The sequence below is a fragment of the Thermobia domestica genome, chromosome 14 (assembly GCF_964235325.1).
Source record: "Thermobia domestica chromosome 14, izTheDome1.hap1.1, whole genome shotgun sequence".
Classification (NCBI taxonomy): Eukaryota; Metazoa; Arthropoda; class Insecta; order Zygentoma; family Lepismatidae; genus Thermobia; species Thermobia domestica.
This window is the reverse complement of record NC_137467.1, coordinates 189,894,704-189,921,262: the sequence shown is the minus strand read 5'-3', so window position 1 is coordinate 189,921,262 and position 26,559 is coordinate 189,894,704. Positions and strand designations below refer to the sequence as shown.

Genomic DNA, 26,559 nt, shown 5'->3' with positions numbered 1-26,559 from the left:
CTTACGTCAGTTAGCTACTCCAGTTTTTCTTTTGTTGATTTATCTCCAATCGCTTTCATACTACGGGTACTAAACATTTTCTCTGACACGGATACTATGTTTCGGCGGCCTTTTGAGAACACTGCCATTTCACATCAATCGTTTTCTCCTGCAATATGTTAGATTTTGCAAGATTTATCGAACGAGGTACCACTCGACTCATGTTACTATTTGAAATTTTGAAGTTAGCCCCCAAGACCCCTTTAGGGAGGCCACTGGGATCACAGGGACCACACCGTTCGATATGCCCTATGATATTTACGTATTTCAATTTTGTTCCATTCATTTACCTTCCATGGTTTTCACACTACGGGTACTGGAGTTTCCAAACCATATTATGGTGGCCATTTTGAAACCGGTGCACAATATGGAACATCTTTTGGTATAGCGTTACTTAGTTTTCCAAGACCTTTCGAACGAGGTATTACTCGACCCATGTTCCCATTTGACATTTCAAAGTTACCCCCCGTTACCCCCATTTAGGGGGGGTGAGGAGGGGTACTTTTGGCGGAATTGGGTTTCCCCCTTAGCAATATATAACGTGTACCTGAAACATTTCTTCTATGTTTTATCAGTTTTCAGATATTTCCGTGGATTAATTAAAATGGCCCACCCTGTATATGTGTGTGTGTGTGTAATGAATTTGTACGAGGGCGAGTCAAAAATTATCAGCACTTTGTTCTACAACTTATTTACACAAAAGTATGCGTTCAACATGTACATCATTTTTCTACATAGTCCCTTGTTAATGCATTGGTAAAGCGGTCCGCAAACTTGTGTATTCCTTCTAGGGTTTTCATTGTTCGCCGAGCTACTTTTGCATCGCTTCCTCTACGTCTGAGTCAATGATAGATAAGCAGAACCATGACTGATATTTAAAGACGACGCTACCTCATCGATCAAAACTCGAGCTTTCTGCCTTGTGTGTGGTAGATGTTGATGAGCGTCCTGCTTCCTCAACTTCTCGATTCCACTAAAAAGTATTGTAACGACGTGATAGAGTATTGTTCCTATGTTGTTATAAAAGTCTATGATGAATTTCACCCCTCTTACATCCTCCGACGAGAGAAATCGGATAGAATCACCGTTCCTTGCTGTAAACTTCAAGCAAACCGGACATGTTTACACTAAGCGGAAAACAAATGACGCGATCGAAATAAAATTTCACATACGTCACCAAAGCCGTACTAACTCGAAACACGCGTGCTCAAGAAGGTACTATGACACTTTTGAGGATATATTATAGCGAAAGTGTCGATAATTTTTGTTTCACCCTCGTAAACAAGCATTTAATATTTATTTAAGAAACTAGATCTTTCGACAGCAGCCTCAATGGTCGTCTATTGCTTTTAAGAAGTTGAGTTGAGTTAATTTTGAGTTTAGCGTCCCTTTCAGCACCGAGGCTATATGAGACGGAACCTACTGATTAACGTGGAATCTGAACCATATCAGCTCGCACCGGGAATCGAACCCGGGTCTCCCACTCCAAAGGCGCGTACACTAACCGCTTAGCCACGAAGGAGCTCTTGCTTTTAAGAGGTAACTGATCTGGATATTACTGGTGTAGTCAACAGTTATCCGTCCATAAAAAAAAAGAAAAAAGGAAAAAAACTTTTTGTTCAAAACTAGAACAATGTGATACTTTAAAACCTAAAAGAATGGTATTGCTGTAAAGTAGAACTTACCTTAGTACTTAACTCTACTTCGTTTGGGAGAGTGTCCCGTAGAGCCCGCAAGCCATGCTTAATCAACTCCTCTGAGTCACTGTCTGGAAACTTATCCAGATTCTTCTCCAAGTAAGTCCTCGCACTCTGAGAACGGGATCCAATAGCCATCGCCTTACAATCGAAGTAATTAGCTGACGGACATGTTTGGTAAATATGAGGTCCCTGATCCTACAACAGATAATTAAAAGGTAACAGAAAGACATAATAAAAAGTAAGTGAAAAAATCAACTTTCAGATTAATTAAAAGTTACTACATATACAGGATGAACATGAAGTCTCTCCCTGAGAACAAACATTAGTAACAAGAAAACAAAGAATGATAGAAGCATGCGGTCTGAAAACATCGCTTGTATGATACTTCAAGATTTTGCCACAGCCTGTGCTGCCATCTAATGCAGCTGAGCGCAGCGCGACAGTTATTTGTTTAAGTGTGTGTTGTGGTATCATTAGTGTTGTAAAATTTCCGGAAATTATGAACTGGCTGGTAAAAAACAGTTTCTTTTCCGGTTTGTTTCCGGAAAAATTGGGAAAATAACAAAAATCTTTGTAGTAATTTAGTTTTACTAGTAATGGAGCTTTTTTTTCCGAACACGTAAAAATGTAAACTGAGAAATTTCAATATTGAATATTTAAAACAGAAACAATCGAAAATAAAACTGTTGTAATTATTTGAAAATTAATAGTCTGCACTCATTTCCTCTGTGTGTCTTTTAGTCGTTTATTCCTGGTTGTGCATTAATTACAAAACTTTTACAGTTGCATACAAGTCTATCATCATGAAGGGTTCCTGTTGCAACAAATAGGGCTCTTGAATCAACCTCAGTTCTTAATGTGTTCTTCGATCTGGTGAAATTTCCTTAATTTTAACTAAATTACTTCTTAAAAGAAAGAGCAGTAGACAAATTTCATTAACTAAGACATATAATTACTATTTAATATTCAAATACAGACTTTAATATAAACTTTATGTACAAAATTTTGTATATAAACAAATACTTGTTTTCTAGTGCGACAAATTACCTACATATATGAAAATGAAAGTGACTATATTTGCAACTCTTGAACTACCTGACTGATCTCGATAAAAATTTTCAACATAGATGAGGTTCGGGCCTGGGATGGATTTTATCATTTCACTTTGAACATGTAACTTGGAGAAAGGAAGTGTGGATATATATTGAAAATTACCGATCTTAGTTTTCGGGGTTGCTGAGATGAAGCTTAAATTCAAATTCAGGCCCGCAACTTAGGGGAGGGGGAAGGGGATATATATATATATATATACTGTATATACTATATATATATATATATATATATATATATATATATATATATATATATATATAATGATTGAAAATAGCCGATGTCAGTGTCGAATCCATAGTTTTCGGGGTCGCTGAGGTGAACAGTGACACTTTCGATACCGTTTAAATCCAAATTTATCTCCGCAAACTGAGGGAGAAGGGAGATATATAAAAATGGTGCAAAATGATCGATATTAGTGTGAATCTATAATTTTCAAGCCGCTGAAATGAACAGTGACATTTCCGATGCAGTTTAAATCCAAATTAAACGCTGAAACTTTAGGGAGGAGAAGAGGGTGATATATAAAAAAAATGATCGAAAATGACTGATATTAGTGTCGAATCTAAAGTTTTTGGGATTGCTGTGATGAACAGTAACACTTCCGATGCCGTTTAAATCCAAATTCAGGCCAGCAACTTGGGTAGGAAGAGATTTATAAAAATGAATGAAAACAGGAGCGTCGTTTCAGCTTTTGCTTGGAAGTGGGAGTGGGGGGCAAGACCCCTTGATATAAGTAAAATTTCGCACTTTTCACTGATTTACTACTATTTTATTGATAAAACTCAGGCTAGGGCAATTGCCCCTCCCTGCCCCTAAATGATGCCCCTGACTGAAAATGGCCGATATTAGTATCAAATCTATACTTTTCGGGGTCGCTGAAATGAGCAGTTACATTTCCGATCCTGTTCAAATCCAAATTCATCCACGCAACTTGGGGGCGGGGAGATATATAAATATGGTAAAAATGACCGATAATAGTGTCGAATACATAGTTTCTGTGGTCGCTGAAATGAATAGTAACACTTCCGATGCCGTTTAAATCAAAATTCAACGCCGCTACTTGGGGGAGGGAGAAGGGGTTGCATATTTAAAAATGATCTAAAATGGCCGATATTAGTGTCGAATCCATATTTTTCGGGGGTTGGCTGAGATGAACAGTGACATTTCCGATACCGTTTAAATCCAAATTCAGCCCCCCTTAGATACTCCTAAGGGGGAGGGTAACACGTAAAACTAATTGAAAATGACTGATATTAGTGTCGAATTCATATTTTTTGGAGTCCCTACGTTCATTGGTGACAGTTTTGTTGCCCTTTATACCCAAAATGAAACGTATTCTCCCTGTGCGAAAACCGGGTATTCTGCTAGTCTTTAATAATAATCAACGAAAACTGCACATGTTAAATTCTTCAATATATTTGACGCTGCTCAAATTTGTGCACTTGTACGGTGTATATGTAAATAAAATCATCTCTCTTTCTGAGTTGTTGGAAAAATATAATTACAAATAATAAAGAGAGATTTTTATCAGAAATCAGAAAACTCAAAAATAAAATTAAAAGCTGTTGCTCTAAGTATTTTTCCTGAGCGAAATACGTTGCATGTATATTGCAGACACGTTACAGCAAGATTAGTATCAGGCGAAGAAACAGTTTTTAAATTATATTTTCCGGGTTTTGCCAGTATTTCCGAACAAAAGATTTTTTTTTCTAATGGGTTCATAATTTCCGGAAATTTTACACAGCACAAGGAAGATACGTATCTCCATAAAATATATATATTTGATTTTAACATACTGGTAATAACTAAAATGATTTTGGCTCTTTTTTTTTAACACTTCTCTGCCATAAAACGGTAACTTTATAAGATTACTTAAGATAATTAAAATGCGTCTATATTAATTAATCTAACTAGGATTATATTTTAGGATCTTTTGTAGCCATAACTCCATTCTATCACGGTGTTAACTTTAAAGGAGTGGTACAAATATATTTGTTGCCCCAAAATTTCCCTATTCTAATACAAGAAACATAACTACTTAATGATCTTAACTGTAAATATGATAGTTAAGACTACTATCTAGTAGTAAACATAAAACAGTTTTCATTTTAAAAGCATAATGTAGTAAAATATTAGAAAATTTCAATTTTTCCCAATTTTTTCGTTTTTTTTTCCAAGCTCGGGGGAAAACTGGTAAAAAACTGTTTTTTTACCCATTTTTTTTTCAGGCCTTTACAACACTAGGCATCATGAAACAAAATCTCCCGTCACAGTTCAACGAACATTCAGGAGAGAGTATGGACAGCAGCCACCAGATATTAAGAGCATAAAGAAATGATATAGCAAGTTTATTGCAACAGGAAGTGTTTTAGGTCGTGATAGAAGCGGTAGACCGAATGTTAGTGAGGAACGTGTGGAAGCTGCTCGTGTTGCTTTAACCCAAAGCCCACAAATGCAAGTCGAGAAAATCTAAAGTACGCTAGTGAGAACATCGTAGGTAGTTACCTATGAAGGATATAATCAGCAGCTTGAAATCGGTTAACTTGTATCATGCAAAAATACTGTAAATGGGAATGTTGTGGTAAATTGAGAAAACATTTGACGAAAAAAGAACGCAGTTATTTTCGATACAGCGAATAACTGGGATAGAAACAAATGGCTTCTACCTTATAAGATGTTATAACGACTGTAGACAAACTGAAATGGAGGCGAGACGATTACAAATCTTAAAATACTGATTGAAGATGGATGACGTGTTCTCCACTGGATTATTCGAGACAGGAATCCAGTTAAGAGAAGATCCCTCATAATCAGCCACCTATTCAGTACACACTAGAGTGCATTAGGTTTCCGTGACTTGAATTTTGTTCAAAAACATATGGATGTTACAAAATTTCGTAACCAACTAACTCATCCCAATGTGCCATTATATTTTACAAATATGTATTTAGGGCAATATGGACTTCACCATTGTATTTCTCTAAAAATTCTAGCCCAGATTAATATACCGTATTATATGACTCCCTTCCTATTTAATATAATCGGGTGAGATACGAGATGGCCAACTTCAAAATGGCGGCCATGGCACGCCTACCCTCTAATAGATGTCTACTTCCTCCCGGTGTCTATTAATGTGTTTTTGTTTCCCTCTTTACCTGTTTTACAAATACACTTAAATTTTCAGAATTGAAATACAGTGTTCTGGTTTATTTTAATCAATCAGGTTTTTGGCCACTGCGCTCGTCTTTATGGACGGAAGCAGTTTAAATTTTGCTTACGTTCTTTTCTTGATATTCCCAACTTCGCTGCCAAGTTTCGTCAACAAAGTCAATTTCTACATCCAAAACGTTTACTTGTCAGTGTTGAATGGAATGGAATCTTTGTTTTACGTCCCACGCTTATGCCGGTTAGGCTAAAGGAGACGGTGATGATGAGAAATGAATTAAATACTGGAATGACGAAAGTGGGAGGAAACGGGAGAACCCCGAGAAAACACGCGAGCACGGTGTTTGTCCATCACAAAGTCCACACGGTGCGAGCCGGGATTGAACCAGGGATCCCAAGCACTGGAGGTGAACGCTCTACCACTGAGCCACCGCGCTCCTCTTGTCAGTGTTAAATTTTGTGAAGGTTGTCCATTCACTGTGGCACATGAATCAACCACAAGTTCTTATGCCATAGTTAAGGTTTTGGATGCGAAATGTATATCTACTTTCAATTTTATATCCTTTCCTTTTTACCTTCCACATGCTCTTACTTTTATTTATTTATCAATATTACCTTACTTATTATAAACTTTTCGCAAACATAAGTATGCTGAGGATGAAACCGTGTTCTTCAAAAGTACTACTTAGTTTTATGAGACATTTTTGGTGACTATGAAGCTTTCTAATTTAGTTCTCTTTGCTATATTAGCAGAATTTCATATCTGCCATCAAAATATCATGTTAATACACTTTTGGGAATGCGGAAAACCAAAAAAAAAAAAGTTCACAAATTATGATTTAAAAAATGGCTGCAATTTTTTTAAATATTTTAAATTTACAGACCTTCTAAACATTAGAACGACGTCACAAATGACAATAATAAGCAGAATACATCCTTCACTATGTCTCTTCTAAATATAATAAATACTGCTTTGTTATATCACAATATTGCGAGCGGTGGTGATATTTAATGAGAAACAAGCAAAAGGTAAAAAAGTTAAAATGATTAAGAAATGTAGAACACAAATCTGTCAGAAATTAAACACATGCGAATAGGCACTCACTATCACTGTTCACTGCTGTTTACTGTTTTTTCTTGCTTTCCAGATGGCAAAAGTATGTAGTAAAAAGACTGCTCTAAACATATTTATTTCTTCCCTATCTAAATTAAGTATGAGTTTCTCTTATGGGTGTAATATGATTCGTTGATTTTTTTTTCCATTTCATTGCTGTTTTTGCTTTCACAAGTAAACATGACTTTGCGATGTTATGGGCTATAATCTCTTAAGATCGTTGCTAGACCAGACAGCTGTTGCGAGCTCCGAGAGTTCGAAATACGAACATGTTCAGTTATTCTAGTGCAAATATTCGTTTTTGTTTGACCTATATACACTTTATCACACTGAGATTTCACCTGATAGACGCCACTTTTTGTAAAGGGTCAGTAAAAATGAAAATGAAATAAAATCTTTAAATTTTACGTCCCACGATTATGCCGGTTAGGCTAAAGGAGACGTAATTATGAGAAATGAATGAAATGGTGGAATGAAGAAAGTGGGAGGAAACGGGAGAATCCCGACAAAACCCACGAGCACGGTGTTTGTCCACCACAAAGTTCACACGGCGCGAGCTGGGATCGAACCAGGGACCCCAAGCACAGGAGGTGAACGCTCTACCACTGAGACACTGCACCTTAACATTTGTTATGTATTTAGGAGGAACTTCTGAAATTTTGATGATGTGTTTTTGCAGAATCTTCTTAATTTTTGCCGGTCCCGTATCTAATTTTTGACAGAAGATTTATGTTCTACATTTCTTAAACCTTTTGATTTTTCTCTCTCTCTCTCTCCCTTTTTTTTTCTTTTTAATCTTTCTATATTTTCCTTTATGTTTGTAAATCCTTTTTGAATTTTAAACAAGTTGATGATGGAAGAAGGTTTTTTCGAAAGCGCTTCTTACATCTCTGCTAATTTTTGCGGTGAGTATTAGCCTGTTTGCTTGTTTCTCATTACTGCTTTGTTATATTTTAGTTTCTTTAACAATTACTAGGACTATCAAAAAAAAAAAAAAAAAAAAAGGGTTAGTGTGAAACACGAACAACAACTAATATGCCTGAAAGATTGATGGCACAGAAACTACTTACCCTACCCTACTTTCTAAAATGTTCGTTCTTCGCACGGGGAGAATATGGTTATAGAAAGTCCCCCACCCGCCTTAGGTATGCATTTCAATGAAAGTACGAGCTCCGAGCTTCGTATAACTCCGTAATGTCATTTCCCTCTCAACCCAAACCCGATTGGGATCTGAACCTGAACTAAAACGGTAACTGGAGTATCACTATTCATCTCAGCTATCCTGAACACTAAGGATTGACATTAATACCAGTCGTTTTCGGTTTATTAATGATGTCGAAATAATCACAGCCTAATACGCAAGTTACGTAAACTGTATTCTTTTTACTATACGCACGTACGCGTATACTATACGTATTACACAAAATGAAAATTTTTAACTTTTTATACCATGACCATGAACGGGTTGAAAGAATAGGCGTATACTTACATCGTAGCCAGCTACAAGAAAACCCACCCCATAGGGTCGTCGGTCATATCGTTGCGTGCATATCTGCATCTTATTACCCAACATTGCCATGAGGCGAGATACTGGTATCGGGGCATCATGTGAGTATCTGTAATTCAGGCACTCCGTTCTCATGTAGCGGCTGCAAAAGGAAAACATGTATGTTAAATCTTTTTGATCAGAACATGTTAAAAACAAACACTCACTTTTGTACCGTTAAAGAAAGCATGCGTCTGACAGTTATATGGAATACGTAGTACACTGCAGGCGTTGTTGCCAAAAAGACTCTGACATTCTTGCAATACGTGACCTACCAGGACGGTGTCTATCACAACACGTAACCTACCCTTTATTTATGAGTATGAATTATCTAATTAATGACCGGTGTTTCTTGCGATTGTTACTTAATCTAAACAAACAACAGCAGGATGTCTACTATTTCAGACAAATCAAATTCCCTCGCTTTTTCAGGTTTTCTAGATCAAAACAGAAAATTTTCCAGACTATATTTTAACGAAGTTAAGTAACCGCTATCCTCTAAATATTTGTAGTTTTATAACATCTGTTCTCTTAGTTGCGACAGCTGTTATAAAAATACGACCAACGTTAAAATAAGTACCTATTTGTTCCTGGCAAGAACAATTTATTGTTAAATACATTTTTTGATGGCCTCTCAATTTCCTTTATAGCCATCCCTCTTTGCTCCTTGTTTCAATATAACTGATATATCCGATTTAAACTACACTCTGAACAAAATAATACGTTTATTCCTAAAATTAATAACACGTAACAGTTTCGCCAACTGTCCACTTGGTTTCATCAGACATTATCAAGTCAGACAAGAGATAGTGTCTGCTGAGGCCAGTAGATAGTTGGCGAAACTGTTACGTGTTATTAATTTTAGGAATAAACGTAATGTTTTGCCCAGCGTGTAGTTTAAATCGAATTTAAGTCTACTAAAAGCAAAGTTTGTACAATGGGAAATATAACTAATATATATATTTGTTTCAAATACAAAAAAGTGTGAATGACAAAACATACATAATAATATACAAAAATGAGTATAAAGACTTTATGTTTCATAGCACATACTTGTGAAGCACACTCAGTTACATAAACTGGACTGTTCAAGTGATTTACTTCCAGATCTTTTATTATTCCAGGACATGAAGTAGGGCTAACACATACGCGATAATACACATATATATATGGATACTAACAAGAATGTCGTTGCGAGATACAAATACTGACAAACATTGTGGATTCTAATATTCTAGATTATAAAAGTATTCTATGCTTAGTATTTCTATGTCTGTAGATAAAATTTTTATAACCTAAAACGCTAAAATCTACATGGGATTTCCAATTATGATCACGTTACTGGATTTTCTCTTAAGATTTTTCATGTTGGTTTCTTTTGCTGCCTCCTCAAGGATTTTTTCCTTCTTTTCCTTCAGTTTTTCCAACTCTGCAGCTGCTCTTTTTCTTCCTTTCGAATGATTTTTCTCTGTATCAGTTGTTGTCTGCTTCCTTCTGAGAGCCTCTTTCCATTTGGCATTTGCATTTCTTGCTGCATGAATTAATTGGTTTTGAGATTAGCATTGCCTAAACACTTCCGTGAAACGTGACAGCGTCATGCACTATTCTCTGCGAAACTAAAGACTCTTCGTGTAGATTATCCACAAAAAACTACTTATTCAATGAGAAACTACATCAGTTTCCATGTGATAAGACTGGAATTTTCTTAACGAACGCTGAGAAGTTGCTGCTGGTGTTAGTGTTGACAAGAATGAAAAACCATACGTGATCTAAACGATCTTTAGTCACGTCCAAATTCTTCATTCTTGTGATAACTGAATCTTGAGTACAAATTTCACTGTAGAGTTGCTTTACTTCATCAGCAGTAGGACCAGACAAATGATGATTCTCTACAAGCATTCACAATGCTGCGGTTATTTGTTCCTCCTCAAGTCTCTTCTATAAAACTGATCGGGAGAGAGACGTGCTGCACCATAAATAAGTCTGTATTTCAATGGCAATTTACACAGAATCTTTTTACAAAAACCATTTAAAATATGCAAACAATCCCTCCTAAAACGAAAGATATCCAGTTCAGATTTTAAAGCTGTTCGTGTTGCAAATCCAACATTAACCTGCTTAGCCGGACACTTAATACGATCTTTTAGCAAACTTTCATCAGGTCTTCAGAACTTGCTGCTTTAATCACAATCTATTTCTTTTTCTTTCTTTTTTTTTTCCTAAACAAATCTACTCATAAGTGACTTCAGAAGTTTAAGTATTTCACCATAAAAGAAGGAAGCACTGGTGAAATGAAATGAAATCTTAAGCTTTACGTCCCACGTTATGCCGGCTAGGTTAAAGGAAACGGTGATTATAAGAAATGAATGAAATGATGGAATGAAGAAAGTGGGAGAAAACGGGAAAACCCCGAGAAAACCCACGCACACGGTGATTGTCGACCACAAGGTTCACTTGGCGGGAGCTGGGATCGAACCCGAGACCCCACGCTCTACCACTGAGCCACCGCGGCCCCTAGGAAGCATTGGTGAGACTGACTGAAATTTCGTAAGATAAGGTTGAATGACTGCAGCAATGGTTTGGAAGAACGCTAATTTAGCTCCAAGCAACGAATCTTTCAGACAGACATGATTTAACAATTTTAAAGCTGTCACAAGATGGTTCTCGATTACTACCTGAAACCGAATCGACATATTTCGAGTGTGGTAATAATCGCTGAGCTCTGTCTTCTACATTCACGTTTTCTATAAAAATATGAGCACTTGCTAGAAAAAATGATCTTATTTAAAAGTTACAAGCATACCAAAAATATTCAAAGAAATTAACTGCAAAATAATAATAAACATCACAAAAGACATGTGTAACGCCAAATTTCATTGAAAATGGAATATGAAGGAAATAGAATAAGGGTTTATATCTAAGTAATGTAAGTACGCATTATATTATAAATTAGAGTTAACCATACATAGGCTCTTACTTATCACTACAATAAAATCACAAAGATCAGAACATGTTATTTAGGACTTTATTTGGGGTCACCGGTTGCAATAACCTAGCTACACCCCTGGACATGAGGATCATTTTTTAACGTGGAGATCAGAAAGGATTTAGGATTTCTGTGCTCTCGGCATCTAAGGCCATTTAGCCCGTCACGTTTTCAGGGATGACGTCCCTCGGTGAGCACACTATCTGGGGAAAGGGAAGGAAAAAGGAAGGAAGGAAGGAAGGAAGCGACCTGGGACCTATAAGTTACGTACCACCCCGGTATTTGCCTGGTATGAATGAGGAAATCCCAGGAAAACCTCATTCAGGGTGGTTGGCCTGAAAAAGCGTTTTACACTTTTTCGACCGAGTGCCCCCCACCGGGAATCGAACCCGCGACAGCTCGCACCGAAGGCGAGAGCGTTAGTGACTACGCTACGCGGGGCTACGTAGAGATCAGAAACCACGAGCTCCAGATGCAAGGGTTGCCAACTCCTTTCACAAGTCCTTCATTGTATGATGACTTCTGCTGTAGCAAACAGTTGTTTTCTGAATATTGTGCACATAGAATGTAAAAGCAATGAAACAAACGCAACTTGACCAAAAATTTCCAGAATATACAGAAAATTCCCTGACTTTTCCAGGTTTCTCCATGTTTTCGAGACTAGTCGACACCCTACTTGACCGCCAAAACACTGCTAAGAGTACTGCGGTGATTAGCGAACAATTCTCCTCTTCGTTTTGTTTACAGCACGAGCAGTAATCTGTCAGACACCAGCTCTTTCTAACCACACTTTTAAGTACAGGAAAATCGCATGACGTGTTGTAACCTGTACGAGGGAAGAAAAGCGTAGCAATAAGTAAAATGATTAAGAAAGACAAGACAGCTAGGTGATTAACACAAATTGAAGCACGTTTAATTGGAGGTGGCGCATTCCTCACTTCGTGCATAACTTAATTTTTCTCCCCTTCCATTGTGTCACAAACCTACCAGGAAGAACAAAGAAGTTAAAGTGATAACAATTTCAAAGACATTTTTCTAACACCAGTTTATGAATTTACACCATGGAGACTATACTAAAAGAAATCATTAAATTGTAATAAGTATAAATCAGAATAACTGAACAAAACTAAAATTGGCGAGATAAATCATGAACCCACATGCTAACACCCAATTTTTGGTAATCTATATATTAAAATGCTACTTTATATGTTTGTGGTCAAGAAAAGCTTATATGTTTGTCTCCAATCCTTTCAACAATGAGATCTCAAAAACCACAAGTGCCAGAAACGTGCCGTTTTCGTTGGTCGATTTCAAGTTTTGTGTAGATTGTCCAGTTCTAACTAAATATTAAATAAATAAATAAAAAACGTTATTTCTTTATTACATTTTTAGAGGTACACTGGAAGTCTTGAAATTTTAAAAAAGTAAAGCACCATATACTTTTAATATTGATACCATGCGTATAATCGGGAAATATATATTTGTGCTAAATTGCATAGGAAAATAATTATGAATACAAAAATTAGAATGAGTAAAACAAAATGTTGCTAAATGGACAAGAAAGTTTTATTTTCGTTTTATTGTTCTTATTTACTGCTCTTTTGATATGAAATTTGCTACATACATGTCTTTGCCGATTATACACATATTAACATTATAAGAAATAAAAAAAAAATGAAATCTTTGAGTTTTACGTCCCATGGTTATGCCGGTGAGGCTAAATAAAGGAGACGGTGATGATGAGTAATAAATGAAATGGTGGAATGAAGAAAGCGGGAGGAAACGGGAGAACCCCGAGAAAACCCACGCACACGGATTATCAGAAACACCTGGCGAATTCGTTACCAAATTATATTGCTACAACAACACATCTATAGACATGCGACAATCATTTTGGACATGAGTGTACATTATATAAGGTTGTTAATAAAATGGTGATTTTTGAATAATTAAAATGGTTAAATGAAGAAATTTACATTCTTTTATTTTCACCCTGCAGTGAATTATCATCATCTTTGGTGGTAAAAAGAAAATCAGAAAACTTCCCTGGAAAATCTAATAAAAAATGAAGTAAAAAAAAAAAAAGTTCGAGCACATTGAACGGCATAACTTCTATGTGGGTATAGTACATACGTAAGACCAGACTTCCGAAAATAATTTACGTATTCGGTATGTAGGGGCTATGAAACGTGAAAAATAGGCTGAAATATAGAGTTGATTTATTTTAAGGATTACCATACTTTTTCCCCCTATCATCGCTTGGAGATAAAAAATAGAGGAGCCCACCCCAATATCAGATTAATCTTTAAGGAGTTTGGTTATCAAAGGTCCTTTATAATATATTTAATTTGTCCGTTTGAGGGAAAAAAAACTTAATAAAATCATTATTAGACAATGCAAAACCACGCTTAGGAATTCTATCATTCTGCTAACAGATTCCTGTAATTTCCGAATTTTCTTTAAGCTTCCAAGCTTTGGAGTCTCCCAATGGAGGTTAAAAAGAGAGAGAAAAAAAAAATAGAAACATCAAAAAATAGAAATGGAACAGACTTATCAAGGGAAAAGCTCTTACAGGATCCCAATAAAAAATCGTGTATTTATGAAACAAAATGAAGCTGCCGAGTAAAGGAGCATGTTAGAGTAACAAAAAAATGGCTACTTACCAATGAATCCTCCCTTGAAAAATTTTAAAGATTTTGACGTTTTCGGAACTCTCAGCTGGTTCCTTCCTCAGTGGCAAGGTAAAAAGGATTAAAACGGAAAGGAGATAAAAGGAGTAAAACCAGGAATACATACCACTATCTAAAAGTAACGTACAAAAAAGATCCTAAGATGAACAGAGCAGAGTGAAAAAAGAATGAACTGAATAAAAAAGAACGCTAAGAAAGAATAAAAAGCTTGTTAAGAGATTCAAAAGTGGAAAATCCGGTGTTATGTTTCATCGAAGCATTTAAGAGAAATGCAACACAAGGTAGAAAATTCAAAAATTTTATTCGAGGCTAGAAATGAAGTAGAGAGAGTTTTTAAAAAGATATTTGTTCATTTAATAAAACCCAAACTAAATTCAGACAAGGGACGGTGGTATGAATGACGAATGAGAGGTAGTAGTTACAAAATTTTCACAGCATTGGCATAACAAAAATAATAACATGAGGTGGGAACCTTCCAACATGGCACAAATTGATTCCGCAATATTTTAGTTTGTATCATTTTGATCTGGAGATTACTGACGTAATATTTGAGAACGTGTTTCCGTACAACGCAGCTCTTCTCTTGATTCTATTTTTATTCCTTAATGTTACTATTGTTTTTCTTCCTGTTTTTAATCTTCGTGAGCAAGACTGCAGGGGAAGCCGAAAGCTTGGAAGATTAAAGAACATTCACGTATTACAGGAATTTGTCAAAATGACAGATCACCATTAATTCCGGCTACGATGTACAGGATTAAGAGTTCGGTGATATTAAACCGGAAATAGCAGAAACCAACTGCTTCCGGTTTTTACATTGAATCAACATAACGCAAAGACAACGAGAAGGGGATTCTTGCAAATCATTAAATATCCTAAGGATACATTTCATCTCCATCCTTGAAAGGAAATGAAATGAAATCTTTCCGTTTAACATTCCACGAATATGTCTTTCATCTCCATCCTTGAAAGGAAATGAAATGAAATCTTTCCGTTTAACGTTCCACGAATATGTCTTTTATCTCCATCCTTGAAAGGAAATGAAATGAAATCTTTCTGTTTAACGTTCCACGAATATGTCTTTCATCTCCATCTTTGAAAGGAAATGAAATGAAATCTTTCCGTTTAACGTTCCACGAATATGTCTTTCATCTCCATCCTTGAAAGGAAATGAAATGAAATCTTTCCGTTTAACGTTCCACGAATATGTCTTTCATCTCCATCCTTGAAATGAAATGAAATGAAATCTTTCCGTTTAACGTTCCACGAATATGTCTTTCATCTCCATCCTTGAAAGGAAATGAAATGAAATCTTTCCGTTTAACGTTCCACGAATATGTCTTTCATCTCCATCCTTGAAAGGAAATGAAATGAAATCTTTCCGTTTAACGTTCCACGAATATGTCTTTCATCTCCATCTTTGAAAGGAAATGAAATGAAATCTTTCCGTTTAACGTTCCACGAATATGTCTTTCATCTCCATCCTTGAAAGGAAATGAAATGAAATCTTTCCGTTTAACGTTCCACGAATATGTCTTTCATCTCCATCCTTGAAAGGAAATGAAATGAAATCTTTCCGTTTAACGTTCCACGAATATGTCTTTCATCTCCATCCTTGAAAGGAAATGAAATGAAATCTTTCCGTTTAACGTTCCACGAATATGTCTTTCATCTCCATCTTTGAAAGGAAATGAAATGAAATCTTTCCGTTTAACGTTCCACGAATATGTCTTTCATCTCCATCCTTGAAAGGAAATGAAATGAAATCTTTCCGTTTAACGTTCCACGAATATGTCTTTTAAGCCAAGCGAGACATTGAGCAAGGTAAATGAATGATGATGGAAGAATTGGTGGAATGAGAAAGGAGGAGGAAACGGGAGTACCCCGAGAAGACCAACGGACACGATGTTTTCTAGCATAAACTTACTCGGCCGGGAGTCGAACCAGGGACCCCACGCACCAGAGTTGAGTTGAGTTGAATTGATTTTGAGTTTAACGACCCTTTAAGCAGCGAGGCTATATGAGACGGGACCTACTGATTAACGTGGAATCCGAACCACATGAGCTCCCGCCGGGAATCGAACCCGGGTCTCCCACGCCAAAGGCGCGTACGCTAACCACTTAGCCACGAAGGAGCTCTCCCACGCACCAGAGTTAAGCTCTCTACCACTGAGCCATTGCCTTCATCCCCCACCCTTAAGGTCATAGTATCAGACGTCATAGAAATCATCATTAGAACTTCCAGTTTCAATGTTGGACAACATAGAGCAAAAACGATACATGAGTATTCTGTATTGAAATCGGAAGTGGCAGAAACCAACCACTTCCGGTTTTAACGTTAATTGCTACGATATAAAAACGGTAATAGATAGCACGAAGAAGGTTTCTTTCAATCACTAAAACGTCCCACAAATACGTTCCATCTTCAGTGTAATTTCCTTATTAAAACGGGAAGTGCAAAAAAATCTTCTACCACTTCCGGTGTCAATATTAAGAAAATTTCACGCCATACAAACCAAATCTTCCTCACGTGGTGTACATGTGGCACTGCTACCTTTTATTTCTGTACGTTTTAAAATAAAACGTTGGCTGCATGTATTGCATTATTATAAAACGGGAAAACGAAATGAACACAAGAAGATCCTTTTGTTTCATCATACGAACCTAAGAATTCGAGCGTCGGCTGTAAGTCCTGAGATTGTAATTCCCATGTGGTCATCAATGGGCAGTATTTTCTTCTGATACGCTGAGAGCTCCGACGATGCTCTCTTCAGAGCTATGAGCACCGCATGAGTCTTGTTCTTCAGACCTACAGTCGCTGAACCCAATTTCACGGCTTCCATGGCATACTCCACCTAAAAAAAAGAGACTTTATGTATCTTATTTGAAAAAAAAAACTAACTTCTCAAATTTTATTTTACTTAAAATATACAGGGGTGAACTGTATTATTTTATTTATTTATTTATTTCGACTTGTTTTACATGTCGAGATTAAGGCTGTAAGAAGCCTTATCTACCACCTAAACATGATACAAAATTCAAAGATTATAGTTTACAATAATAATAAAAAAAAGTTAGAAAGTAAAAAATACAACAAAGAAACAGAGGCTCACTTACACACACACACACATACACACACAATACAAAGAGTACAGTGCTACACTAGAATAATGTATACATATGTGATACAATATGTAATAGTATTAAGTTTTATATCCTTTGACGAGCTTCTGTCTCTGAGTACACTTAACCCTGCTTCGATAACAATAAATTGTAAACTGCTCTTTTGAAAGACTCACGTATCGAGGTTGGCAAAGCATTCCAATCATGACAGGTTGAAATTATGTATGAGTTCGAGGAATAAGCAGATCTATGGAATTTCAAAGCTGGCCATTAAAACGTGATCTTAGTCCCTGTTACGGAAATTGCTTTAAAAATTAAGGTTTTTAGAAGGTAAGAAGGTTCTGTAAAAGTAAGTGTTTTATAGAGCAGTACCAACGAGTGCAATTTACGCCGTTGCTGCATCTTCAGCCATTGTAGCTTTTCAAAGAATGCCGTTACATGATTAGAGAATTTTTAAGTTAAAAATAAAACGTATGCAAGCATTTTGAACCCACCGTAAACAGTTTTGCAAATGTATATCAGCGTCAGTTAAGGAGGTGACACAATACTCTATATGTGGTACCATTAGAGTTTGAACATTTTTTTTCAACTGTATTTGTAAAAAAATTTTAAATTTGCTGAGGGAATGAAGTACTCCAAAAGCCTCCTTGCATGCTGTGTTAATTTGATCAGACTAAGGTAAATATTTGTTAAATATGACGCCAAGATTTTTCACAGAGAAAGAGAAGGGAATATTTCGCAGTCTTAAGTTATATTGGGAAGAAGTGAAGCATCTATTAATGTAGTCGCACGTTTGGAAGTAATTAAAACTGTCTTTGATTTAACTGGATTTACAATCAATTATCTGCTCACCATTTACCAAATTACTCAAACCTTCGGTCATCTTTGTTACACATGTATCTATTTGCCTTGGAGAAGAAGAGAGAAACAACTGAACCACGTCCGCATACATGTCATACAGTGTTCTAGAGATTGTGGTAAGTCATTAACATGAAGACTGAAAAGAAGACGTCCTAAATCACTACCTTGAGGAACCCCACAAAGACGCAACCAACACCACACATGTATATGGCTAGAAAAACTTTTTGACCTAGGCACCAGTTCTAAGAAACAGACAGCCCAATATTACAAACCTAATTTGACACAAAACTACTTGTTCTGGCCGTAAATTATGGACAGTAATGGAAAAATTACGAGCAACTGCATGTAACGTTATGCGTTTACAAAGTTAATTAAGAAGTTTCAACGCAAAATGCAAATTCTTACATAAGTTACCTATATTTGCAACAATGGGTGCAATTTACAAAATGTGACGTAAATGAAACACAAATCAGCCTTTCCAAATGTTCATTTCATGATCGACCCGGTCTAGCTTACTTATTCGATATTTAAAATTCTGTAGTCAGGTTGACTGACTGATTGTGGCTGGTGTAATGAAACGTCAGCTTCGAAACTATTTAGGAATGAATGAGTTAAAAGTATCCATAGGAACTTAAAACGTAAACCAATCTTTTAAGTTTTATGTCTCACGTTTACGCCGGCTAGGATGAAGGAGACGGTATGGTGAGAAATGAATGAAATGGTGGAATGAAGAAAGTGGGAGGAAACGGGAGAATTCCGAGAAAACCCACACACGGTGTTTGTCCACCACAAAGCTCATTTGGCGGGAGTTGAGATCGAACCAAGGACCCCATGCACCAGAATGAACGCTCTACCAACGAGTCACCGCGGCCCCACGTAGGAATATAATTTGCACAGTCATTTAACAAACGCTATCTATATTGCCATCCTAAGCGAAAAGACCTTAACTCCACATTTTTCGAAAAACGAGATATTGGTATGGGAATGTTCGTAGTACAATTCTGCATCTATATAAACTGAAACTGACGTGGTTTGACCAATAGGTAGGGGGTAATGACGTCATGAGTGTTTACCTTATGTTCAAAACTGTAACTGAAAGTAAGCAAAAAGACCTTAAGTGGTAATTCATAAGCAAAAATATTTAACTGTATTACCACACAAATTGTAGATCGTGAAAATATATTTAATAAAGTTTTATTGAAACATAACAAATTATAACGTACAACCAAACCGCGTTTTGCTTATTTTCTCGAAAGTATGTGAAATGGAGTTAAGGCCTTTTCGCTTAGCAGGGCAGTATTATAATACATAAAACGAATGTGTGTCATCAGATTTTCACATACGAAGGACTCACCCAGAGGCACTACATTTTATACAGAGATACATCTTTATCAGATGTAACCGCAATATCAAAACGTTTTCTCCATTTTTGACTCGAGAGGGAATTGGGATAGGTCAAATTAAAACTTATGTCTAAGTACAATGTATCATATTGTCTGAAGTAGCCAACTCAAACGTTTTTACTCTGTGCAAGTTTTATAACTCTCAGATCTTTGAATTCTTTGCATTGTTCTTATTCTTTGCACCTAATTCTTCATAAAGACGGACAAATTTTCTGTCTTACATCACTAATTAACAATGCACCTGCATATACCTATGACCGATTCCATTTCAAATCGTCCAGGCAAGACACAATTGGTAGTCATCATAGTCTCAGATTTCATTCATATTTTTTATATGGGATCTACATTCAATATTATTAAACCCATACTTTTTCTTTTCGCTGAAAAAAAATTTCTCATTCGATATACAGCTTTCCAAAATGGCGGCCCTCCTCTCATATTGCTCGAGAAACTCGAAAAACACCTCTCGTTAACCGTTCATCGGATTGTAACTGGAGATGAGAAATGGATATTCTACAATTCCAAGAAGAAAAACTACTACGCTATGCCCGATCGATCATTGTCATCGACCCCAACATCAACATTAAAGCCGAATATTCATGGTTCGAAGGCCATGCTGTGTATCTGGTGGGACCAAAAGGGTGTCGTATACTACGAACTTCTAAAACCTGGCGATTCCATTATGGGCATTCGGTATAGGGTACAACTGATTCGTTTGAGTGGGGCATTACGAGAAAAACGGCCGGAATATGACCAAAGACATGACAAAGTTATCGGCTCATTGGCATCATGTCGCAAAAGTTAAAAAAAAAAAAAAAAAAAAATCTGAAAACGCTTACGTGGCATATTTTACCGCACCCGCCGGACATTGCTCCATCTGATTATTGGTTGTTCCGATAGATACAGCACGATTTGGCAGGTCACCGGTTCATTCTTTCGCAGAAATCGAAAATTGACTCCTAACTTGGATAGCCTCAAAACCCAAGATCTTTATCAAGATGGAATTCGAAAATTGCCTAAGAGGTGGGAAAAAGTAGTAGTTGCGATGGACAATGTAGTTTAAGCTGTTCATTCATTTTGTTCTAAAATAAATGCGTTTTTGACCACAAACAAATTTGTAGTCCCAATAGTAAAGTATTCTTCAAAGTAATTTACTTAGAAAAATATAATTCCTTGTTTGTTGGTTGATTTGTACAAAAAATACTGACTAAAAAGGGTATGAATTTTCGATAACTATGCAAGTACAATCTATTATATGTTTCTGTAATACCAATAACTTACCTGATGTAACCGTCCCTGGGGACTCCACACAGTAACATCACTATCATACTGATTTCGGAACTGAAATAAATAAAAAAAAAAAAAAATGACCAGATGAGTAATGTATGCACATAAGTAAATAAATAAATAAGAAATTGTGCACCTTCAAAAGACCAAAGAGGAAAAAGGAAATAAAATACGATATAAACACACAGAACCACATTTCCAACTTAAGTATTTTACCTGTGAGTTATCACTACGTTGGTAGTATCTTTGTTTGTGAACATACACTTTGGCAAGTCTTTCCTTTAGGCAATTCAATCAGTATTTCGATTCAATGTTTCGATTCTTTCGGTTCAATCTGTTCCGGTTTTTCGGACGAATCAGTTCGTCAGTATGTCAGCGTGACTCTTGTGTAGCAGCAAACAGAAAGGTCACGTGACTTTTCTGTCACCTTGTACAGGCGGAAAAGAACGTATTTGACAGTTGGCATATTTTCTTTTGCCAATAACTCGGAAACAAATGAATTAATTTGGATCTTTTTGTTATTATCCTTAGAATAGTAACAATTTGATAGCTTGCCAAAATCGGTACTCTAATACGTTAATTTACTGTTGAGTAACTAGGAAAAGAAATGTTAACTGAAGAATTCTTTCTTTCGTGATTATACCATGCAGTAATCATCGCTCGGGTGGTGTGTGACAGGAGTGCAATGTGACGCACTGTCGAATGGCACTATTTGATTAGTTATTATTGAGGAATTTCTCTGTTATTTAAATTTATTTACATTGTCAAGTGAAGTTTGCAACACAGAAAAGATTTTTTTTTTTTCTTTTTTAAGTGACGGAATAATGAAGTTAAGTAAGATTTGTATTTCGTGTGATAAAGAGAATAAGTTATTTTCCACTTTTCTTGGTGAAAAACTGAAAGTATCATATATTTGATATAGTAGGTGTGCAATCGTATCTAAAGCTAGTTTCTGTGAGAAGTTGCACTTTTTTGAGCAATTCAAGGCTGGAAGTACGAAAATTATTGTTGATTTGTTGTGTTTGTCAATGGTATTACGAAACAAGGAAACATTATTTGTGAAAAACATTATCCTTTACGTCAAATGTAAGTTCAAAACTTGTTTGTGATTGGATGATCTATTGGAAAGAAGTATGTTTGGAAGCTGTTATAAAGTAATCCGTAGGTCTAATTGTGGGACCGGGGTTAACTGTTCAACTTGACGAAGCTCTCTTCGGTCGTAGAAATATTTAATATTTCTGAGGCTGCAACTGAATTATATTTACCTATATAATTTTTTTAGGTATGTTATTATTTTTAATATTATTCTTAATTTTTACATAGAGCACCGGTTGTAGTTGGTATCCAAGGAGTTAAAGGGGCTTGCCTCCCTTAAATGAATAAAAAACTATGTATTTCACTCGCTTTTCCTATAAAAATTCCGATATAACGGATAGTTTTAGGCTTTTATGAATTTTGTTCTATAACTTGCTGGAGTTGGGAAGTATGGTGGTTCCTGGTGTAACATTTTAATTTATTATTTTAAACACTGTAAACTTGAAATATTGATTAATTTAGAACTATTCTAAGAGTGGAAATTAAAATCGTAATAAATTTTTCAAAAGACTATCTTTAAAATAATTAGTGAAGGATGTACAGCAGGAACGATCATGATTCCTAAACCAATTCCGTTTAGGAGAAACTGGATCCTCGGAACATTAAAGGAACTGTTCCGAATAGTCTGTTCTTTCGGAATCGGAATCATTGAACGAATCGAAAATGAATGAATTGCTTAAAAGGAAAATTTGCCTACACTTTTATTTACCGAGTCTATTATTTAATGTATTTGTAAGGCAACTATTTTGGTGTTCCCTGACACCCTTCTCAACAGAGCCAAGCAGCCCTTCTCACTTCTTAAAATTCTGCCTTGTAGTACAAAGGAAGTAAACCGATCGCCTTTGTCGTTTACTTACATGTACAGTCTGCAGAAAAAAAAAAAAAAAAAAACCTGCAACATGAGCATGTAAGTTTATTGTGAAACGACGAAGTCTTTTGCTCCAAATTAAGTGTGCAGAGGAGGAAGCCGAGGTTTCTCCTGGCGTGATTCGTGCCACTTAGACGTTATGTTGATTCCCTGGGCTGTTAGGCGTAGTTTCACAATAAACTTACATGCTCATGTTGCAGGTTTTTTGCTGCGGGCTGTACAAATGACATAAAATCTCTAGTTAATTACGCCCTACGATTGTATCCTTTAGGCTAATGGTTCTCAAACTTTTCTGACTGACGGCATACTTTACAGAACGTACAGGCCATCGCAATACACTTGTTTGATATTTTGATTATAAATAATAATATCTATTATAATATATTATTATAACAACGTTGAAAAAAGGTTCATGTGTCTCTTATCCGGGGCCGCCATCTGTGGAAGATTAGCCAAGAAGAGTAAGGTAGGAACAAGTACAATAGGATCGGGTTAGGGAGGTAAGAATACCAATTGGAGTGTCTCTGTACACCTGCAGCCATGTTCGGAATACAAATTCTCGTCACTTTCCCAAAATCCAATCATATGGTAACCTTGAGCAAAGTAGTTCCCTCCGGTTGCGAAATAGTTCCATGTTTTTAACCGCGAATGGCATTTAATACCTCCCCCAACTCTTTAATTTGCCCATTTTATGTCGAGAACAGAACCCCTGCGGGGCTTCTAACCCGTTCCTACTACTACTATTCCTACTCCTACTCCAACCCTACCCCTACTACAACTCCTACTACGTAGATTGGGGGAAATACTACATATCAGCCATAACCGCTTATATAAAAAAATAAAACTTCATCTCTCATACATTATCATGCACTTAAACGAAAAAATGAAATGAAATTTCTGAAAATCTTTAATTTTTATTCCCACGGTTATGCCGGTTAGGCTAAAGGAGACGGTGATGATGAGTGAAATGGTGGAATGAAGAAAGTGGGAGGAAACGGGAGAACCCGAGAAAACCCACGCACACGGTGCTTGTCCACCACAAGGTTCACTTGGCGGGGCTGGGATCGAACCCGGGACCCCAAGCACCAGAGGTGAACGCTCTACCACTGAGCCACCGCGGCCCTTGCACATAAACGAGCAAATTACCCATTTCTTCCTGATAAATTTTCAAAATTTCAATAGAATTGGACGAACAACTTCGGAATTAAACCACACACTCTCTTTATACCTAAAACAACTTTGGAACTTAATCGCAACCTCCTTCTACCTTATCCAAAAGACCTTTTTCAAATTACAAGTCTGCAGAACTTAGCCATATCGTAAGACAGAACCTTTTACCACTTACCGGCTCTAGTAAAAACCCCAATAATTTATATCATATATAGCCTATATCATTTACTATCCACATGAAAACTAAAGGCATATATTCCGAAGTTGGGCGTCCGCTTTCGTCAAGTTTTTTCACTGTTATCTCGTTTCCACACTTTCTGCAATTTGTTATTAGGTTCATTAATCCGTGTTCTTCACAAACTTTTACTCGTTATCAATGTATTCCTTCACAAATGTTAAAACTGCTAGTTCATTGCCCTTGTACATTCGCCATGTTGGTAACATAAATGCTCGTTTCTTTCCCACAATGCAACTGTTCGGTTACCTTGCGCCAAGTAGTTCCCTCCGCTCGCCATATAGTCCCATGTTTATAACCGCTTATATATAACAAATAAACAGATTTTTCGAGAGACTTATATATTATCAAGCACACAAACGATCAAATTATCCATATATTTCCTGTAAATTGTAAAAATTTCGCTGGAAACGGACGCCCAACTTTGGAATTTAACCCAAACTAAATATATAATTAGGATACAAAATAACAGTAGCTTTATGCACTCGAAAATACGTAAAATTAATGTACGTAGTCTACACAAGTCTGAACTCAAATGCACGCAGACTATTACACACCATATTTTTAATATTTACACACTACTCTATTAAAATATTATTACAAATTTCTTCTGTAAATTTTACATCTGTGGACCCGTATAATCAATTTGCACCCTCACATGTACTATTATTTCTTACTATATGTATACATAATTATGCCTTTTATAAAAGGGTCATCTACATAAAGAAAACTTAATATCTACTCAGTTAAAATCCCAAAGAGTGTGTATAACATACCATTTTCAAAATAATTTGATGTCTTTAAAACTAGTTGACAACTTCCATGCAGCAAAACTTCTCCGTAACCGTGACGATGTTCTTTTGTTCAGTCATTTAAGTTCTATTCTGAAACTTTTTACTTCGCTCCGTATTGCATCACGTTCTGTTCACTGTCATGCACATCAAATAGGGTTACAGGCACATTTCGTCACGGTTTGCGTCAACGAAACGAAAATTTACGTAGTCTGCGATATGCGGCATACCAGTAGTAGTTTCTCCTATCTTTTGCATTACGTTGCTCTAAGCACACTTTTGCGAAGACTTGTACGGAATCTTAGATACGACCTGCTCAGTAACAATGATACATTGAAAATTTATTTTTACCGAATGTATTTCGTGGAAGGAATTTTAATGAGCGTGATACAATACCGAATTCGATTTCCAGTGAGGGCAAACATTAAACTCAGTTGCCTCAGCATCGATAGGCGATTCGGTAGGTAGTTAAGTAAATGAAAGTGAAATCCGTTTGAGAAACTTGAAGATACTGCGTTGGTATTCGGTGCACTGAACTCGTATTATGTCAGCTTAATAAGGCGATTCGGCAGTTATTTAAGTGAAGTTAAACAAAATGTATTCGAGAAAGTTTAAAATATGGTATTGGTATCACATACACCGGTCTCTAGCAATGAATCTTTCATTCTATTTACCCACAGGGGACAGGACAATCGGGAGGAAACCCTCTTCCTGTACATTCCATGATTATGTACTCTCCCACAATTTAAGATTCCGCAATCCTGAATGCATCAGAGGTTACTATTGAATTTATACCACCGGTCAATCTCTACGAAGATCATCATTTTCCTGATTTTGTGATACATGTGACGGCTGATCCTTCTTCTAATACTAAATCCCAATATTAAACGCAAGCATCACTTGGTAGACTCTTATTTCACAATAAGGTTCCAGACATTTAGTCTTCAACGGAAACTCGTCAAAGTCTTCTTCTATACCGGACAGCAGGTCAATGATTTCCTTACCAATCCGATATTAAGTGAGAACGGATGGAAAGCATATATTCCAACTTCACCACTCATTCCGTTGGAGTGATCACGGGGGTTGATTTTAGTTTAGCGTCCCTTCCAGCAGCGAGGCTATATGAGACGTGGACCTACTGATTAACGTGGAATCCGAACCATATGAGCTCCCGCCGGGAATCGAACCCGGGTCTCCCACGCCAAAGGCGCGTACGCTAACCGCTTAGCCACGAAGGAGCTCGGGGTAGATATCGATATCACAGATGCCTAACTTTAGATTTAGAATTTAGAGCAGCAGTAAAGCACATCTGCCGCATTCATCGGTGGCAGAACAATGAGTTTCTCCCGAGCATCACTGTAGTACTCACTTTCGCT

At 36.5% G+C, this 26,559-nt stretch overlaps 1 protein-coding gene across 1 annotated transcript in view; it reads right to left on the bottom strand.

Annotated features, from left to right (window-relative positions):
* LOC145670506 (proteasome subunit alpha type-1-like) overlaps nucleotides 1-25,318 on the bottom strand; it is a 31,958-nt gene extending 6,640 nt beyond the window's left edge. The window contains exons 1-5 of the mRNA XM_081739256.1: nucleotides 25,169-25,318; nucleotides 21,019-21,078; nucleotides 17,015-17,205; nucleotides 8,621-8,780; nucleotides 1,725-1,934 (exon numbers count right to left, since the gene is read on the bottom strand). Coding sequence (XP_081595382.1) covers nucleotides 1,725-1,934; nucleotides 8,621-8,780; nucleotides 17,015-17,205; nucleotides 21,019-21,078; nucleotides 25,169-25,171 — 624 coding nt within the window. The 5' untranslated portion in view covers nucleotides 25,172-25,318. The remainder of the gene's footprint in view (nucleotides 1-1,724; nucleotides 1,935-8,620; nucleotides 8,781-17,014; nucleotides 17,206-21,018; nucleotides 21,079-25,168) is intronic.
* Between the last annotated feature and the right edge of the window lie 1,241 nt (nucleotides 25,319-26,559).